Source organism: Musca vetustissima, unplaced genomic scaffold (genome assembly GCF_032173495.1).
Source record: "Musca vetustissima isolate MV318-11 ecotype Yass unplaced genomic scaffold, APGP_CSIRO_Mvet_v1 utg698, whole genome shotgun sequence".
In the NCBI taxonomy this organism is placed as follows: Eukaryota; Metazoa; Arthropoda; class Insecta; order Diptera; family Muscidae; genus Musca; species Musca vetustissima.
In genome coordinates, this window is record NW_026885255.1 from 312,050 (window position 1) to 332,626 (window position 20,577).

General features: G+C 33.0%; 1 protein-coding gene across 1 annotated transcript in view; it reads left to right on the top strand.

Moving 5' to 3' along the window:
- The window catches only part of LOC133332438 (obscurin-like), a 44,925-nt gene that overhangs the window by 18,400 nt on the left and 5,948 nt on the right, over nucleotides 1–20,577 (top strand). The window contains exon 6 of the mRNA XM_061540839.1: nucleotides 19,249–19,341. Within this exon, the coding sequence (XP_061396823.1) occupies nucleotides 19,249–19,341 (93 nt within the window). The remainder of the gene's footprint in view (nucleotides 1–19,248; nucleotides 19,342–20,577) is intronic.

Consider the following 20,577-nt stretch of genomic DNA (forward strand, 5'->3'; position numbering starts at 1 on the left):
TAGAAAATGTTTTACTGTGGGATATTTTTAAAAATAACGCCCCCATTCACCTATTTTTGTGGATGATGATGATCATCATCGTGATGAAGGTGAGGTGAATGGTGATGATGCTGTTGTTGGCGTTTCGAGGAAGATCAAGACTCCCACAATGGTGTGTCCTCTCGAAGTGAAGGGGAAATTTACTGCAGTCAGCCAAACTCATTATCCGCCCAAAAGACATTCAAATACACCTGCATATTTTTGTTTCGGATTTTTTTATTATTTTTTTTCTTCTTCCTAAATTTTGTTCCACATTTTTGTTGAGTATCCACGCTGCAGAGAAACAAGTTCAAGTTCATCAGAACACCTAATTTTTGTTTCGACTTGGTAGTTTATTAGGTGTGAATTGAAATTTAATTTATGATGTGATGTGTTTTTTTTTATTGGAGGCCCTTTTTCTTCAAGGTTACCCAAATATGGGGAAGAGAAAAAACCTCATAAATTATTCGATTTGACCTAGAGAATATTTTTTCGAGTATCTAAAATGTTTGTTCGGGTTTTATGTTTTCATTTTCTCTATTTATTGTTTATATTATTTAGTTCTGATGTAGATTTTCCAATTAGTGGGGGCTTTAATTTGTTGATATTGAAAGTTCATTCATATGGGGTCTCTCCCCTCTCCTAATTTGATTTTGAAAAAAAAAGATTTTTCTAATCGAAAAATAAACAAACATTTTGTTTGTGATTAGGTTATTTTCTAAAGTGATTTGTTGTTTGCCCTTCAGTTTCGGAATCGACAAATGAACTGTATTTCCTTAGGTTAGGTGTAGACGGGAGAATGTTCGGCAGGGCCGAACATGAGGTGGACATTCAAAATTTTTATAAGAGGGCTATGTCATAGTAAATTGTTGCCAGGAGATCAAACTATAGACACCCAGGTTGCGAAAACTGGGCTAGGGACTTCAACAGGACTAAAAATGACGTATGTATACTTTTACATGGGGGCTACTTCCCAAGATCGATTGATATTTATAAAATATCGAAAATCTGAGGATAACCTTTTAAAAGTGGACTAATATTTATAATTTTTGGTAGGCGTATTTGTCAAATTTCAGCCAACTCGTTTGAAAATTCTCAAAAAATCGAAAATCGGAGGGCACCCTTAATAGAGCCAACTCTAAAAAGTGGACTAATATTTATAATTTTTGGTAGGAGTATTTGCCACCTAATGACAACTCAAAATACCAAATTTCAGCCAACTGGTTTGAAGAACGAGTCTAAAATCCTCCAAATATCGAAAATCGGAGTGTACTTTGATATGGAAGCTATACCTAATAGTAGACAGATATTGATAATTTTTGGCAAGGGGTTTGCTATCCAATAAACAAACCGAACTATGGAATTGCAGCCACGTGTCTAATATCATCCAAATATCGAAAATCGGAGGGTACCCTCATATGGGTCCTACCATAAAAATTAGACCAATAACAAAAATTTTTTGTAGTATGATTGAAGGCCTAAAGAGAACTAAAAATATCAAGGTACAGCCTATTCGGTTGAAAAAGCATCTAAAATCCTCAAATTATCGAAAAACGGAGGGTGACGCTATACGGGGCCTATCCTAAATATTACCACAATAACAATATTTTTTTGAAAGATGATTCCACACCAAATGAGAACATAAAATATCAAATTACAACTTTTTCGGTTGATAAACATATCCTAAATCGTCAATATATCGAGAATCGGAAAGTACTCTTTTATGGCAGCTATACCTAAGAGTAAACTGATATTAATCTTTTTTGGCAGGGAGGTTTGCTTCCCAATTAAAAATCATATTATCAAATTACAGACAATTTGGTCGAAAAACTTGTTCAATATCTTGAAAATACCGAAAATCGGAGGGTACCCTTATATGGAGACTACATTAAAAAATAGGTAACAAAATCGGAGGGTACCGTTATATGGGGTCCATACTAAAAAGTTATCCGATATTGATAATTTTTGGTATAAAGTTTCCCTACCCCACGGGAATCCCAAATAACAAATTACAGCACATTCGGCTGAAAAACTTGTCCTAAATCCTCAAAATATCGAAAATCGGAGGGTACTCTTATATGGAGCCTACCCTAAAAAATATGTTAACAAAAATATTTTCTTCTAGGATGATTTAACATCCCATGAGAACTCAAAATATTAAATTACATCCCATTCGGTTCATAAACGCATCGAAAAACCTCAAAACATCGAAAATAGCAGGCTATCGTTATATGGGGGCTATACCAAAAAGTTAACCGATATTGATAATTTTTGGTATAAAGATTTCATACCCCACGATAATCCCAATTAACAAGTTACAGCCCATTCGGTTGAAAAACTTGTCCTAAATCCTCAAAATATCGAAAATCGGAGGGCACTCTTATATGGAGCCTACCCTAAAAGATATGTTAACAACAATGGTTTCTTCTAGGATGATTTAACATCCAATGAGAACTCAAATTATTAAATTACAGCCCATTCGGTTCATAAACGCATCGAAAAACCTCAAAACATCGAAAATCGCAGGCTATCGTTATATGGGGGCTATACCAAAAAGTTAACCGATATTGATAATTTTTGGTATAAAGATTTCATACCCCACGATAATCCCAATTATCAAGTTACAGCCCATTCGGTTTAAAAACTTGTCCAAAATCTTGTAAATACCGAAAATTGGAGTGTAACCTTATATGGGACCTACCCCAAAAAAACGCTAACAACTATATTTTTTTGTAGGATGATTTGACACCCAATGGGAACTCAAAATACAGCCCATTCGGTTGATAAACGTATTTTAAACCCTCAAAATATCGAAAATCGGAGGAAAATCGGAGTAAACCGATATTGATAATTTTTGGTATGGAGATTTACTACCTCGGGAGAATCAAAAATACCAAACTACAGCCCAAAATTCCAAACTTCGGTTGATAAACGTTATCTTAAATCCACAAAATAACGAAAATCGGAGGGTAAATCTATATGTGGCCTATACCTAAAAGTAAACCTATAGAGAGCATAACCGTGTTCTATCTTAAGAGGAATTGTCGAATGAACCTAGAATATTCCCCTGGACGACATATGGTAATTTTTTTCTGTCTAGAGAAAAGTTGAATTAGTTCATAACGATTCTGAATTTGGAGCGATCGATACTAGGTCCGGTTCTTCTTTTTTCCCTCTCGCTCACCTAGTTCCTTTTGATCCTATTGTTCAGCTAGATATTGAATTGAACTTTTAGAGACTGTTGAACAAACTAAATTACCTAGTTTCTTTTTTTTTTGCAGCGAATTCATAACGGAACGAATCCGAAGATCGTACCTTTCAGGAACGATATTGTTCGATTTGTTTGTAAAAAAAATACTTAATAACTACATAATCTAACCACACTTAGTCTAATAATACCCTCCACCCTAGTGTCTATGCCAGCTCACATTCTCCTCACATACCCGTGTATATATGTATGTATGTTTATCTCACTTGTTTATAATTTGTTTATTTTTTATTTATAATTCACATAATTAATAAATCCAGAACTATTTTTATTTTCTGGTGGATTCTGGAAAAAAAAAACTCCATATTGACTTCGAATATTTAGTAACCGATTATATTATTTAAAGAAAAAAAAAAACAAAATTTCCCCTCATTTTAAGAATTTTTTCATACAATTTTCATCCAGCTGCTTTGGAGAAATAATTTTTGTTTAGAAGATTTATTGGAAATTCCTGCAACTTGGTAATAAAAAAATTTTGCAGATATGACGTCTGTCGATCCATCGAATCGTCGTCTCCCCATCTGTTTAGAATAAATATCGGGAATTAATTGGTCAAAATAGCAAAAACAACTAAACCGAAAAAAAGCTTTCATTTCCGTTCGTTATGCGTAAACAATTCTCTCGGCTGGTCGGATCAGTGGTATATCATTCGTTTGTTCGCCAATACCACTGAGATGCGTTGGAAACTTTTGCCGAACTTATTGTGAGCGAACTTTTGTTTGTCGATGATCTTTAGAGCTTTTTTGAGAACTAGACGAAGTGAAATAAACACAATTTCATAATTATTGACGAAGGCATTTTCTGTATCAGTAGTGGTATGACTGTGGGGAGGATTATTCATATGTACAAAGCTGAGAGGGAGGGGAATAGATGGATGTGCTATGAACACATGCCACACACTCAGTTTAGTTCATAGATATGTACATATAGTCGGATCTATATGTATGTAGCCCCGTGACTGTTTATTTGAAAATTCATTGCGGTCAACCCAATTTGTAGTAAACCAATAAGAAAATAAAAAAAAAACAACCGCAAATATTGTAATTTGTATGCATTAATCCGAACGAAAATTGAAACAAAATATTGAAAAAGCGAAAAAAACAACACTAATTAACAAGGAAAAAATTAATTGATGCGATTGTTAATCGTTTTTATGGATGTACAACAAGATTCTGCATATATATCTTTAAGGTATTTAATTTCTTCTTCATGGTCTTCGCATTCAAAATATCTGAAATCGATCGGAATTTTATGCTATTATTCCCTGAAATAATAAGATACCAAATTACAGACATCTCCGATTCTTTCGTTCATCTAGGTCCATTTGAACCAATCATTCATCTAGACTTATTTATTGACAAAATTAAGTTCATTTCCTCAGCGAACTGCTTCAGGACGAAATTGTCAACTCTACATCTACGCTCTTTGTGCGGCAATATAAAGCAACGCCTATCTAAAACGAAGATATGCGTACTCATAATTTTCTTGTTACACACTGGAAACTGCAGTGACAAATTATAATCAATTCCATTGGAAAAATTGGTCCTTCAAGTTAGACTAATTTTAATGTTTTCTTCTCCTCCAGTTACTCCTCTTGGAAGCATAGAGATTTTACAAAGCATCCATCACTTTATCGATTAGCCCTTGTGTTCGAGTCCTTATCATTGTTTTACTATTCCCGTAGTAGTAGATGATTGGCCTGCTGTAGTATGTCCTCTATGATCGGACTGCCATCTATCATTGCCTAGAAAGAACACCTTCTTAAATTTTAAGCATGGGTTGGTGTCTATGCTTACTTAGTGTGTTATCACTACGAAATAATTTATTTTACTTCTTTCGGTGGGATTAGAACTAGATTTGTAGTTTGGATTACTATTCACCGCATAATGTAACAAAAAAATAAGGTGTCCTGAACACAGCTAAAGATGTCAAAGTTTGCCGTAAAGGAAGATAATAGCCATTCTACGCTATGTTAAACGGGATGAAGAGATTGAAAATAATTGAAGGCCAGGATTTGAGGTCCAAATCAATATTGGAGAATTAGTGACGAATGAATGGCGAAATAAAAATAATACGGTTAAGATGTAACAAAAAAGTCGCGTTAGAAGTGCTAGCCGATCTGGAAAAATAGTTAATTGTCATCTTCACAACATTATTTTTGACAAATATCACCATCAGATCCATCACTTAGAGGTTTATTTAAGTGTTCCTAATCAGTCGCCCTCAATAAACGATCTTTTTGTTAGTCGAGATTTTAGACTTTCCTTCTATCGAATCCTTGCCATCCCAATCTTGAAGTAGACAGCGCTGGACACCTATTATTTTGGCTAAACATGTCATTCTTTTTGAAGACTACCAACTTCTTTAGCAGCAGCAATATCTTGTTCTGCAGACCAAAGGCTTCGAACATGCGTTACGTCGTGATTGCACTGCCCCAACCTTCTGACACAGATGGTTGCTTGTGAAGTTGAAAAACGTCCCGTTTCCTCTCCAGCTTCGGTTTAAGGGGTTCGCTTATGGAAGCATTGCTAGCCACTAATTTTCTTAGGTATTCTATGATCTTTGAGGACTCAAATTCTCATTTTTTTTAATTGAACTAGGTCGTTCACCTCGTTCCGTTGCCTTATATCGTTCAAATGGTCACTTAGTTCAATTGGTTTTGCATTTAAGCTGCCAGTTATATCAACCGCAAAGAATTATGACCTTTCCCAAAAATTTGAAAAGAACATTACTATTTTCTACACTCCGTTATATTCGGGTGTACACCAGAGCACCCCTGAACGACACTGAAGGTGTAAAAGGAAATTTTGTGCCGTTCAGTGAGCAACCGACGATTGTTGATAAACAAAATCGTTCAATGAACGACAGTAATAAACATTGAACTAAGTCGTTCACTCGTTCAGTGGACTGACTAGTTCAATTGAACTAGGTCTTTCAGGAGCGACAAATGACTAGTTAGAAGTAGTTTTGGCATAGCATCAAATATAAGTTACGACTGTTGGCAGATGTTTTTGTATTATAGATACTCTGTCGGCATTTATTGTAAGTAGGTTGGAGTCAGATTTTGTTCGAAGAACGGTTACGGCACCGGAGCTTGGCCCGATGTTTCGTATTAAAGTCAAGTACATGTTTTTCAACCTCGTTTGTTCCAGAAGACAGCGAGGATCTCCTTTCTGTGCCAGCCGAAAGCTCATTTTTCAACCCCACTCGACTAGACAGCAAACTACAACCAGCCAAAGGCTCTTTTTTCAACCCCACTTGTGGAGTCAAGTCATCTACAGAAGACTGTCCGATTATCACTAAAGTATATTCTTTTGAGCTGCTGGTGGCTGTTATCTCGATGTCGTCTTGTTTAATTTTCATCGGAGTAAGATATTTTAATGTTGGTCATTGACACTAGGGGTTATCAACGTTGTAACTACAGATTAGATACTTGACCTTAGATGTTAAATTAATTTTAATTGGCGTTATAATTTTTTGTCGCCCAAAACCGGTCTTCACAGATAAGTCAACTTCAATTGTTCAGGTCGATGGTGCAGCAGGTGATCTTATAATTGACAGCATTCATCACATCCATATCCCTTTTTATTTTACCAGGAGATATGTACCACTTTCGTAAAGTCCGGTTAGTCGTTTTGATATTCCCAGTATTTACGAATTCTTATGGCTCGTCTTCTGGTTATTAGAGCCTTCAGTCGGTGAATTCTCGTGACAGTCTCCTTTAACTATGGGTTGGTTCAGCTTTCATTTTATATCAGCCGACGGGAGGTTTTTTTCCATAAAGCGGCACCAGTGGGCACCAGAGTTTGCTGTTCGCACTTCTATTCCGGTTCATCTAGACACTGTTTCCGCCATTGTGCCCCAGATATCGACTTCTTTCTTTGTCGTGAGTTTAGCAATGTTTTTGCCCACTCCTTCCACCATCTTATCAACCTCTTCGCTCCTCGGTCATTCTATGACAAGAAGCTTAGTAAATAGTCTGCCGTGTAAATGAACAATTGAACTACAAGTGACTATGGAACTAGATGAATGACATAGTACATTTCTAATAAACTTCTAATCGAACTTTATGTTAAGGATCCTCTGGTAATCAGTTTTTTGAAAAATCGTGAAAAGAATTTTGTTAGCTTTTCGAAAAATGGAAATTGTTATTTGGTCCTTCGAGTCAGATTAATATTTTTTGTTAATGCTGGGCGGTTCGCGATTACATATCATCCTGACATTTGACGATGTAGATGTCGTTATATCAGGTAGAGACGACTAGAACCGTAGTAACCCCCCTCTGGACGGTCTAGTTTTCTATATTTTCTGTACGGGCGGATATAAGATGGAAGAAGGTACAGGGGCTGGCGTCTACTGTGAAATGATAGGTTTTGAGCTTATCTTTGAGCTTAGGCCACTATTAAGGCCATCAAATCCTGTAACATCAAATCTGAACTTGTCCTCGAGTGTAGAACAGTTTTGGAAATACTTATTTAGAGTACGTTTACATTGTTCTGGATTTTGTTTACCCAGTGGATTAAAATTGTCAATTCCATTACATATATATCAAATAAATCCTCAGAAAGTAGGTTATCCCGGTAAAAAGTTCTAATGTAAATGCCGTTTTACAGCGATCGGCTGTGTTGGCTACAAAGACACTGTGACATCATCGGTAAGGAAAAAGCAGACGAATTAGCTAGACAAGGATCCTATTCTAAATATCTAGCAATCGATGGCTCAATATGCCGCCCATCTGTCACCTTTTTCAGAACTTTGATGCGTTCTTCGACGAGCGAACCAATGAACTCTGGCACAACGAACCTAGGTACAATGTGTCAATATCTATCTGTCCCACTCAGTCAACCAAGAGAACAAACTCACTGTTGAACATGAGTTGACGGGGAGGAAACGGAGACAATTGAGCATCTAAGCTTCTTTTCAACTAATCCTGAACCTAAAGTGGTCATGGATGATCTCAAGGGACCGGATGGACTTAGAGTGCTGCAGCCTCATTAATCTAACCTAACCTATGGCGGTTCGTGTTGCTGGGTGTAAATTGTTCGCCGTTTTTATAATGAAAATAATTTATGATTGTTGTCTGTCTCAGCGTGGTATGAATGAACGGGCGTCAGGCATTTAATGGTCGGTCGAAGCCATCCTTGCGCAAAAATTAACGGCAACAACAATAGCAAAATAAAAAAAGAAAAGCACAAAAAACACTTGTTGAATTTTACTAAAAATAATTAAGAAAAAAGAAACAAAAACAACAACAACAGAAATATTTAAATTGCAAAATGTAATTTGTTAAGCAATTAAATGGACGATGGTACAGAAATAAAAAAAGCTTTTCAAGCAAGTTCAGAGAGCAACAACAACAAAAACAATTAAGAGATAATTTTTTCAAAGGATTTAAAATAGAACAAAACCGGGAGTTTTTAGAAGTACTTTGAAATAATAAAATGAAGGAAAGTTCAACGATTTTTTTAGACTTTAAAAAAGTTCCTCTTTCTCTCTTCTTTTGCAATTTAGATTTTTTTTTCAAATACAGCCACCAAAGACATAATATTTATATTTAGAAAATTTTTTTTCGTACGACTTAAAAAACAACAACTAAGAAAAAAAAAAACGCGCCGCCAACAACATGACGATCATGATGATGATGAAGATCATGACTTGTTGACGCGTTTGTTGGAGGATCGGATCGGTTGGGAGGGATTGGTGATTGGGTGGCTGGTTGGTGTGTGCTTGGCCGTTTTGCTTAGTTGACCGACCGATCGTCTTGGAAGCTTTTTCTGAAAGTTCCGTCACAGCTCTTCAGTCACTCTTTAGACGTGCTGGTGTTCGTGTCGCGCTGTAACACTGTATCTGTCTATCTGTGGGGATCTAACGTGGTGGATAAATTTTTTTAGGTGCATATATAATTTAAAAAAAATATTTTTTCCAAAAGGAAAAAACAACAACAAATATATATAAAAATTTGTGGAATGACAAAACAAAGAAATATATATATATTTTTTTTGAAAAATATTTTGAAAAGATTTCAATGGAGATCGGTAACATTTGAATTGTGCGTGTGTGAGTTGAATTGAGAGTGTGTTCGGGTTTTTTGAACAAAAATATATGTATTTGAAATTTAAAAATTATATATCAGAAAGCACAACAACAACAAATACAAAGAATTATATAAAGAAATATATTTTTTATTCAACTGAATTTTTGAAGGAAAATAAAAATTGAAATAAAATTCAAAAGTATTGATTAGTTTGAATTACATTGCACTACAGATCTTTATTTTTTTTCAAAGTGAGTTCACAAAAAATTAAAAAAAATTTATATATATACACCCACAAAATATGACAAATTCGTACATACATATATAAACACTGCTGCTGTCAATCAATTAAAAATTATTTTAAAATAATGAAACAAATATTTGAAACATTAAAAAATATATAATTTCATAAAAAATATATTAAAAAAAATAACATTAAAAAAAATTGTAAAAATAAAAAAAAAAAATCCTTGAATAATTAACACATAATCGGATCCCAGTGACGTGCTATACAAATCCTTAAAAATTGATTTGCTTCTTCGCCAAAAAAATCACAGTTTGGATACCACCACTACCTTCCAATATTTCATATTTTTTGGATATTTTTCTCTCTCCCCGTTCATAAATAATATCACACATACGCACGTCAGCACAGTCATATATATTTGGAGGCGACTGCTATCTGTGTGCTGTGTGATTTGGATATTCATCTGTATGTATGTATATAAAAAAATATATTAGCAAACTGAATTGAACATTTCGAGGGGCAGTATTATGTTTTTCCTTTTCTAAATAATGTCTAATTTTTATTTGCCTGTTTTTATATTTTTTGAAAAAGCAAAATAAAATTCAACGCCCACCAGCAAAATTTTCTTCAAATGTGTTTTATTTTTCTAGGTCAAAACGTTTTGTTAAAAAATAACAAAAAAATTTGTTAATAAACTTTTTTATTTGCTTTAGGAAATTAGCAATAAACATGGGCGTAGTTAATGATGGGGGTGGGGGGAGATGGAGAAATTTTTATTTATAAAAAAATAAAGGGCTACAAGGCTAAGGTCGAAAACATGAAATTCCAAAGTACAAACAATACACAATTTGCGTTTGTATTTGGTGCGCCATTAATAGGAAGTCAGAGGGAGTTATATTTTATTCTAAACCGATTTCAATAAAACTTGACACAGTGTAGTCACTACACTATATTTAGTACGCAATGCACAATTTCGTCTAAACCAGAAAAATCTAGGATGTTTGGTGCTCCATTTATATGAAATCGCTCGAAAATTTATATGGAATATATATGAAATCTGTATCGATTTCTGTACTAAATATAATATTAATGGGACACACTTTAGGTATTTGGCGCACCATTTACAGGTAATCGGACGAAGATGTATATGGGAGCTATATTTAAATCGTGAACGATTTCAATAAAAGAAAATTTTATCTCAAACTTGAGAATTTGGTATTTGAGAATGAGAATGCAGTATTTAAATCTGAACCGATTTCTACAAAACTTGACATAGTCATAGTTGCCTATACTCAATTCGGTATGTTATAAAAATGTTTGTCTCTATGGGAGCTATATATAATTCGGATCCGATTTCTACAATATTTATATAAATATCTGATCTGATTTCCATAAAATTTAACAGATTTCATTGGTATACCATTTACCGAAAATCGGACGAATATTGAAGCTATATCTATATCTAATTCTCAAACGACTGCGACCAAACTTAATGTAGACTCAAACGATTGCGACCAAAGTCTATGTCTATGTAGACTCATTTCTGTATGTTTTCCGAAATTTTGTGAGAATCGAATAAATTTGGAGAGTTTGATGCACCATAGTCTGACGAAAATATATATGGGAGATATATCTAATTTTGGGCCAATTTTCAAAGGGATTGGTTTGAGATGAATATATTTTTTTATTTATTAAATTTTCAAAATCGTGCCGGAGGATGGATCCCTATAGGCTATAGTAGCACTAAATCAATGGTTAGTATAAAGGTTTGAAAACAAAATTTAAAAAAAAAAAACGGACCCCCAATTTGATTGATATTGGATTTTCAAATTTGCAATGTTGAAACCTGGGGGTTCCCTTCGGCCAGCCATATGGACGGACATTTTTTAAAGGGTTTACGTATTCTGATATTGTTCAGTATTGCCATTCTCCACAATTTCCAACAATTTCTCGCTGTTGTTATGAAATTTATCATGAAGTGTTCCGCTTATGGCCAATGATGACATCCATTGTTCTCTGGGGGTGATCAGATTATATTCTTCACAATTATAATCAGAATGCACAGGGGATCTGGCCAACTTTTAGAAAGGATTTTTTAAATAATGATCGGCCAATTTTTTGCGGGTTCAAATTGGCGAAGAACATTGTATTGGTAGAATAACAACATTTGAAGCTTATGATGAAAATGTTCACTCCGGGAAAACATAATTCGGAATAGTTGCCAAGGTAGGAAAAAGGAGCTGTGGACCTTTTAACGGTGAATAAGGAGCAATATCGAGAAAAATGTAGTGTATCATAAGGTCGACCATAATGCTCCCCTCGCTGGTTTTAATTCATTTGTAAAAAATTGTACTTTTCGGGCTGTTTGGGACTTTTTGAGTGCCGCAAATCGATCTGTCATGTATGGACTATATTCCCTACACGTGTTCAGTACTTATGAATGGTCTTATTTCATTACTTAGCTGGATTGTGACAGAACTGTCGTTCATAAGCCGAGCTTAAAAAATATTTCCAGGCGCGTCGGTCTTTTGCGCAGTTTTTCCAATTTGAAAGACCATTTTCGGCAATGTTGTCTTCCACTTGATCTTTCCATCGTATTCGTGGCCTTCCCCTTCTGCGTGAACCATCAGCTGGTTCGCGTTTATATGCCTTCTGGGCTGGGGCATCTTCATCCATTCTCACAACATGACCTAGCCAATGGTCTGATTTATGGTGGCTATATACCGTAATATCATAATTGTAGTTTCTATTAAAAAAAGTCATACCCAACAGGTAGCTACTAAGCAAAAACACACTTCAGAATTTCCACTTTGATGTTTTGCTTTATTAAAAAAAAAAACATATATATAAAACAATACCAGTGAGCGAAGCAGTATAGTCGGACGGGGCCGACCATATCATACACCTTAATGTAAAAATTCGCGATGTTCGGGTCATAATTGCGGCCTGTGGAGCGACCAGAAAATCAGGCAAAAATAAAGTTTTGGTCCATTTCATCCCCTAAATATTAACCGATCTTTACCAAAAACAATAGAGAACTTAATTGAGCAGTATCCATCCTACATGCAAATTTTCATGAAGATTGGTCCATAGCTGTGGGTCTAGGACCAATATTTTGCGGCGTTACAGACCATGACCTAGATTAATTATGTCTATGACTGCAAAGATTCCGCCCCAATTTCCAAATGTTTTTTTCAAACCAAAGTGTCTCTAGGTTGGTACTTAGTTTTCTCAAAGGTTAAAAAAGGTACTAAAAGGGAAATTACAATGACGAATGCTCTATATAAATGACCCCACTAATTTCATGGTGGATTGAGCTATTGGGACTCAATTAATATTTAATACTTGGAGTATGATCCAAATTTTCGTCAAGCAAAAAAAAAAACAGGTTCTTGGCGCGACATTGTCAAACATGTTCGAAAATACGGTCAGTCAACTGGAAATTCTAAATTGATTTTTTGATTGAAACAAATTTTCCGAATCATACATGCTCATCACCATATGTATGAAATCTAAATCGGATTGAAATCAGCTAGAGCAATGAATTTGAGAACAATATTTTAAAGCTTAAATTGACAATTTTATTTGTAGAATTTTTTAGTTTCAGTTTTTATTTGGCGAAAAAAGGAAGGTATGATATTCCCCTTACCGCTCTTCATTAACAAATTTCAGTGTAGCGGCAAATAAAATTTCAAAAAATGTTCAAAATTCACAAAATGTTTTTAAATTGAAAAAAATAAATTGGCCCCCACTTTAAAGTGGTACGTCTACGGCCCTGGCCTTTGCAGTCAATTAACAAAAATATTAAAGCTTAATTTGTACAAATGTTAACAAAAAATAACAACAATATTTAAACACAAACAAAATAAAAAGAAATATCGACCAAATGAAAAATGGCGGCAGACAGACAGACACTGCTACGGACTGCCACATACAGCCTATTTGATATCTCTGCTCTGTGCGCTTTGAGAACATGATATAGTCTTTTAATTTTATTTATTTCATTTTTTTTGTATTTAATATCTACAACAAAATGTCGAAAGCAACAAATCTTTGCCAAAAAAACATTTGAAGAAAAAAAAAAAACTAAAAAATACTGAATTGAATTTCGAGCAGAAAAAAAATCAGCTGAATGATTTTATTTTTGATTCCACAACGGACAGTTTAAGAATAATTACAAAATATTTTCCTCTGCTTCTTCTTCTTCTTCTTGGTTTTGCTTATAATTTATTGCGTTAAACTCGTGCAAGGTTTTTTTGTTTCGTTTAATTATTTATAAACGCAACTGCCTGTGTGTGTGTGTGTTTTTTTTAATATTATCTATTTATTTTTTATTTTCTTAAAAGAGACAACATTTGAAAAAAAAAATGTGAGGATCAGTGATATATAGCAGAGCTATATGTACGAGTGTGTGTTTACGTGCCTATGATGAAATTGAAAATTTATGTAAATATGTTTTTCTTTTCATCTGGTTGAGTGGCCCGGCCCGTGTCTCTGTTGTTGTCATTGGCCGCCCGCCGCCATCAATCCGTTTTTGTGGTTATCTAACTTTTCTTTTGAAGGCCATGGAACACCAGTGGCAGCAATTCACCGAGGGGGAGATGGAGGGTGGGTGTGAGAGGCAGCAGGAATGTGTGTTACAAATTATTGGCCATAAAAAATTAAATATTGGAACACTGTGCCACACGCACTTTGTTTTTTGAGGAAGGTCTAACTAAGAGCGGGTCATAAATTATTATACCGACCTTAGATGTTGCAGCATCTTGTTGGAGACATCAGAGTATAAATTTATATTATTTTATTTGAATTCTCCATAAAATCGGGGCCAAGGTGGTGCTATGACAATACTTAATATATCCGCCTTGTGGAAGGTCATTGTTTGAATCTCTCAGAAATTTTGATTGATATTGACTATGTAATATATTTTGAATTTTGTCCAAATTAATAATTACTACAACTAACTCTTGTTCGCTGAGTTACACTGTAATTTCGTTTAGAATATTTTTCACTTTGATAACTCTCTTTGTTATCGACATATATTAAAAATTGGCCTTCCAGGAATATAGATAATACGATTTTAGTTCTAAAATGAATTTATAGCTGAGTTTAGAATAAAGACGTTTTTGATGTAATTTGGTCTGGTCCCAAATGAGCTGTTAATTTTGTGGTGTTCGAGTATAATTGAGGCCTATATAACGATCAGAGAGATATATCCGAAAATTGTTACCAAATTTGTGTTTTCCTTGAACAGAATCGAACCCACATAACGATTGGTTCATAATTGCGGACTGTACATTGTTTAAAAATTATAAGGTACAAGCTGAGGGAAGGACGGACACGCAGATGTATCGACTAACTAAGATGGATCTTTTAGGTGTGTGTAGGATATAAAAATATTGGTGGTGATTTGAATAAATTATCCGTTTCGCATAACTACACATGGGCACAACAGACATTTTGCAGCCCAGTGCTGTTGATTGCAAAACGGTATATCTAATACTTTTTTATATATATGTATATTGAATATTTTCAATGTTGTTATAAATTAATGTCAATATTTGTCATTTTTCTCGTCACACAAAGAGAAACAGATTCTTGGCGCAATATTGTCAAACATGTTCGAAATGGCCATCAGTCAACTGGAAATTCTACATTGATTTTTTGATAGAAACAAATTGCCGAATCGTTCTCGTTCAATGTCAAATACATACATACATACATTCTTGGAATAGGAAAAAAATGTGGAATTGAAAATCTTGTTGGAAAAATGTTGTTGATCATTTAGATCAGGACACAAATTCCCAGAATTGAACCAAAAAAAAAAAAGGAAAAAGATAAAATAATTTAGACACCCTTCAAAATCCTATAAATGCGGTGCAAGTTTTTTTTATTGGATCACATCGAATTTACTTCTGTATTAGCTTCAGATCACTTCATATGAAATTCACAAATTTTATAAAAAATTTTAACCCTTTGTGGGAGAGATACCAGGCGGAATTTATCAGCAAATTTCATCTTCGAACAAAATACAGGGTTTATATTTTTTTCAGGAAAAAGTGTTGAGAATGTGTAGTGGGGAAAAGTATATAACTTCGAACTTGGCTTCAATTCGAATATATATACATATATATATTATGATGTGCCTAAAATCGATTACTTCCCTCGATAGTTATAGTGCGCATCAAAACGGAGGGACATTTGTAAATCGATTCAAAAGTTTGATACATTTTTTGTCAAAAGACACTTAGGGTCTAACACCGATATTTTTATGAGGCACATTTTCGTGGTATAAAATGAAATTAGCTGAGATTTCGTCTTAGTCAGTGGACTCAAAACCGAACATTTCTATAGAAAAAAGTCCCTTACCGTTCCGTTCTATAAAAAATAGTCCCCCTCTTGGGGACTAATGAAGACTCCTAAGACTTCAACTATTTTTTTATAAAAAATTGCCTATTGCTATTTCTTCTGTAAAAATAAGGGTATATTTTTCAATAAAAAAATATTCTCAAGACCTTACTAAAAAATTGAATTTTTTTATTAAAACAAAATTAACAAAAAATAGATCTCGTTAATTTTTGTCAACTGTTCGATCAGTGACTTTTGGCATGAAGTAAGCAGCACTGAAAATATAAACCAGTGAGCGGAGCAGTATAGTCGGACGGAGCCGGGACCGGTCGGATTCCGTGTCTGAACAAAATTTCACGATATTTGCATCCTCTTGAACGATTTGAGATCAACAGTTACTCATTCGCACCCTGGTATATTTTTCCGAATATTTTCTCACGTTGTCAACATTTACTCCATAAGATGAGAATATTGACCGATAAAAACAACCATTCTAATTAGTTGGCCAGATTACCTTCCCATGTGGTGTTCGGCTTATTATTGTGGTTTAAAGAGCGACTTGAAGAAAAGCAACACATACAAACATTAAATTTTTGGTCCATTTCATCCCCTGAATATCATCTCATAATTTCCGAAAGGCGTCGTCCTTTACCATTATCCGAACTTCACGTAAAATTTCAAATCGACAAGCCCAACTTCATGTAAAATTTCAAATCGATCAGCGCGAAATATATACCCTCTAGTGTGGTAATGTTAATCAGAACGAGTAGATCTCTGTAAAAAATTAGGTATAACTTCAACATCCGAGTACAGCAATTGTAAATTGGTATCAATATAAAGGTCAACCACTCCTCTAGTATACTACTATCAACTTCTCGGGTCAATATCCTAAAGCAGTAAATATATTCCCCGTAAAATAGTTTTGTTTTAAATTTTTCACACACAAGTCTGTATCCTTCTGACCCGCTAAGCATTATTCCCTTTATCTGAGTAGAATTTCGTGAAGTTTGGGCCATAATTAGAGGGGCCAGAAAAACAGATACAAATAAAGTGTTTTTTGTCCATTTCATCCTCTATATATTGACGGATCATTACCAAAAACAATAGGGTCTTCTTTGGCCAGAACCCGTCCTACGATTATGGACCCAGAATTGTGGCCTGTATCGTATTTATAAATTATAATGGACAGACGGGCACACATGTCTAGATCGACTCAGCTAGTGGATACATGATGATCGTTATACTAAAATATGGGCCTAGGACCAATATTTCGCGGCGATACAAACTCTAACATTAACGTTTTTAGTTGATAGACAAAAAAAAAAACAGTCACTGAGAACTGTAAATATCATTGTTATAGTAAAAATTGGATTTAGGGATCCTAATGGTCCTGAGGGTCTACGAAACATTTTCTTGGACAAATATATATGAGTTTCTTGGATTTTTATCTATAAAATCAAATAGTCTCTGAATACTTCTATTTTTTTCTAAGCAAAAAAATTTCCTTCGAAATAAAATATATTAAAGAAATATAGATGCGAGAATTTGGAAAAATATACAGTCCTTAGAAGACTTACGATTTTCTAGAGATATTCTTTTTAAAACAAAAATAGTCATCGATGCCCTACCATTTATTTTCTATAAAAAAAACAGCATTTGAGGATCTATGAATTGTTTTTCTATGGACAAAAAGGTAATTAGGTCTGTAAAGGACTATCGTTCTTTTCAATAGCCCCTGAGGTTATTCGATATTGTTTATAGACAAAAATGGCTGAGGTTCTCAATTAAAAAAAAAAAAAACAAAGTATTTCAAAAGTGCTTCTGATTTTTTTCCTATGGAAAAAATAGCTACTGAGGATTTGAAAAAAATATTGTTTTCAATATAGAAAATAGACTACGATTTCGCATAGAAATGGAAAATATATCTCAAATCTAAATTGTAGAATCGCTAAGCCGATGATGTCTCTTACGAAAAAAAACTGCGAATTTAAAAAAAAAAAAATTACTTTTTTTCAAATATAGATCTGAGTTTTTTAGAATATGTATTTTAACATGAAGTTTGAATTTTTATTTCAGGATTAAAACAAAAAATAATAAAAATTAAATGACATTGCTATCCATAAAATATACACATTAATATTTCTTTGAACGCATTCCAACCGTGTTGAAAGAATTTAGATAAATTTAAATATTATCTTTGTAATACATCAACATTTCGTGAAGAAGAAAAATAAAAAGTTTGTTGAAAAGGAAAATACAATCTGTTGATGAGTTATGTCATTGTTAATTGCCGACAAAATAAAAACAACAAAAACAAAAATTCCTGCAAAAAAAAAAAAAAACAGAAAAAACTGAAAATAAAATTACTTAACAACAAGAAAATGCAAAACAACAACAACAAATAATATAATGAAAAGTTCAAATGAAAATGCAAACTCATTAAAGCCAAAAAGAAAATTGTTGCAGAAAATACAAAAGCAAAAAAAAAAAAAAAAAAAAACATTTCGATTGAAACAGAACAGTGCTAAAGCAAGGAAAAATGATACTGAAAAAAAGACAAAAAAAAAATTGAAATGAAAAATGTTCGAGTGAAAATTTTGCCAAATGATTATTGCTGCTGTTTTTCTTCTGTTTTTTTTTGCTTTTTTGTGTGAACACATTGGCAAATTGTGGGTGTAAAAAGAGAAAAGAAAAAAATCACATCGTAAACAAAGTTTGAAATTAAAATTAAAAATAGACCTTAACATTCTGGTGCGGATGGTGTGGGTGGGCAGCAAACAACCATTACCAACCAGCAGCACCATCACCACCGCCAGAAACAGCAGCATCATCAGCGATATCTTTATCATCTTCTTTGCCATCCTCAAGATCATTAAATGAATGGACTGAGAACACATGAAGAAGAGAAGCACAAAACAAATTCACAAGTCAAGTAATTTCAAATCAAGAAAAAAATTTAAATAAATAAATAAAAAATAATAAAATATGCTGTCTAAAAAAATAATGTGTAAAAACAAAATAAAATTCTTTTGTATATATGAAAATGAGGAAAATGAAAAAAAAACAATTAATTAACCTTAGTCTTCGAAAAAATTTCAAAACAAAATTTTTGCAATGCCTGAATGCCATCAATCAAAAAATCAATGGACACTGTCAAATAAATTTCAACTCAAATAAAAAACACTCACACACACAAGCACAAAATAAATACCATCACAACAATTTCTACCATACTACCACCTCTACAAAAAATCAATGAAATTTGAAATTTAATTAAATTATTTTTTTGACTACTGAAAAAAATATTTCAAATATTTTCTTGAAATTTTTTTATAGGAAATTTCGACTAGATATAACGACGAGAAATCTTTAAGTGATCATTTGAAATTGCCCATTCAACGAATTAACGACTATCAGCTCTTATTGAAGGTAAGTCAATCAAATGAAATTTTTTTTTTGTTTGTTTATATGTCGTTGAAAATATATTTACATACACACATAAACGTATATTTTTATATATTTACGTATTCTGAAATATTTATTTTAATTACACAAGCATTTTACAATTTAGTTATTTAAGCACAATTTATTTATATCCTCTACCCAATGGAAAGACTATTGAAACTATGGACATATGAATGGAGGAATGTTTCAAAATTAGAAAATTTAAAATTAGATTAAAAAATTTTAAAAATAAAAATTTCGAATTTCCTAATTTTTAAATTTTTAATACTAATATTTGAAAATATATATTTTTAATTAAATGTATAAAATATTTAAAGAATAAAAAAATGAGTCCCTAAAGTCGATGTATAGGATGATAGGCCTTCAGGTAAGAGGTTTGTTGGAGGAATATATGTATGTATTTTTCAAGTAGTGTCCAAGGGCATGAATTATAATAAAATAATTTTTCTGATGCCATAAAAAATTAAAAAAAACATATTTATTTTAACATTTAGAAATTTATAGATTTTCTTTTATATTTTCAAATTTGTTGGACCTTAAAAATGTATTTTCTGTAAGTGTAGTTTTACTTCAAAACATATTTTCTGAAAGCTTACATTTTTTTATAAAATATTTTCTCATGGCGTGGCGTGAAGTTTTTCAAAAATTATTTGGGAATGTATTGATTTGTATTTGTATCAGTTTTTTTTTGTAAAGAGCATTATAATTTTTTCTGACTTTCAGAAAAATATTTCCCAAATATATTTTTTTGATGGTATATGGTGGACATTCTTGAATCGTATATCTTTTCAAATAATATATTATTGAATCTAAATAAAAAAAACTTTATTTTGGTACCAAGAACAGCAGCTCCAAGTTATTTATTATATTTACCAACAAAATTTAAAATTTAATTGTAAGAAATGTATGTCCACAACTTCAATAGTCTTTCTAAAAAAATACCCCCGATTATCCTACTATCTACAATAAAAAACCGCCTCAATGGCTTACATAGAACGTAGCAGATTAAAACATAACCACAAAAAACCATTACTTTTTGGAACAAACATTACAAAAAAAAAAAAAAACAACAACAACAATAAAAATATCACTTGTACAACAAAATTTAGCACAAATCACGCGTTTGCACATCAACAACATTCAAACATACATCGTTTTCACAGTGTAGCTCCAAATACACATATGTTTAGAAAGCTTGCT